The 955-nt window shown below is 32.0% G+C and overlaps 1 protein-coding gene across 1 annotated transcript; it reads left to right on the forward strand.

The window, feature by feature from the left end:
• On the forward strand, positions 1-567 carry LOC108557150 (acyl-CoA-binding domain-containing protein 6-like). Its single transcript, XM_017913558.1, has 2 exons — positions 1-220; positions 313-567. Exons 1-2 carry the CDS (start codon positions 27-29, stop codon positions 527-529), a joined length of 411 nt encoding a protein of 136 aa, XP_017769047.1. The 5' UTR covers positions 1-26; the 3' UTR covers positions 530-567.
• Positions 568-955: the final 388 nt, after the last annotated feature.

Raw genomic sequence — 955 nt, forward strand, 5'->3', positions numbered from 1 at the left:
CCCAGAAAATTCAGTACACAACCAAAATGAAGACGTTGATCGTATTACCTCTTCTGTTCGCGCAAATTTTTTGCATTAGCGACCGGGAGCTTTTCAACAAAGGGAAAGACATGTTGAACCAACCTGAGAAGCTTCGAAATATGTTGGAAAGTGGAGATCTCGATTCGAATATGATTGGACCCATTTGCAATCGATCTCTTCTAAGTTGGGCAGCTCAAAAGTTTGTATTAATCTGTTTATTTTTTTCTCTCTGTAATAAGAAAAATCGATTAAGAAGAATTAAAATATTATGTGTTTTGCTTGTTTTTGAAGAGGGTTGCCTATTGCTGTGGAAACTCTATTACAATATGGTGCAAACGTTAACTTCAGAGACCGGAAGAAGAGGAAAACTCCATTTATGATCGCCGTGGATTTTGGTCAAGCAGCTGTGGCCAAGCTGCTGATGAATTCCGGTACGAACCTTAGTTTGATGGATCTTAATGGTCTAAATGGTTACGATTACATGAGGAAATGCAACTGCAATCTTTAAACAAATTGATAATTATTTAATTTGTTGAAAACTTAATTTTAAATACATATTCTATAAATAATTATTTGTTTTCGTCATTGAATTGATAAACATTTTATCAAATATATATATACTTTTGTTAAATTTGTCCAATTTGTTTTGTTTATAATCTCATCCTATATTTAGCGTATACTTACGTCAATATGTATAGGAAAATATCTTGTTGACAGCTTATTCCAAGAGAACAGTTGTGATTACAAATCCCGTAGATTGTACTTTGAAAAGTCCAAAGTTTTGTCCTATTAGACAAATAAAATCAATTTTGATCGCTTATTACAGCTATTGAGCTATAAACTTAATGCTATAATTTTGGCTTCAATTTGCTTATTTTTAATCGATGAATATACCGAGATATAATTGTATTCTTTAATTTGCATGCGCAATGAT

Source organism: Nicrophorus vespilloides, unplaced genomic scaffold, assembly GCF_001412225.1.
Source record: "Nicrophorus vespilloides isolate i.1.1-1 unplaced genomic scaffold, Nicve_v1.0, whole genome shotgun sequence".
NCBI lineage: Eukaryota > Metazoa > Arthropoda > Insecta > Coleoptera > Silphidae > Nicrophorus > Nicrophorus vespilloides.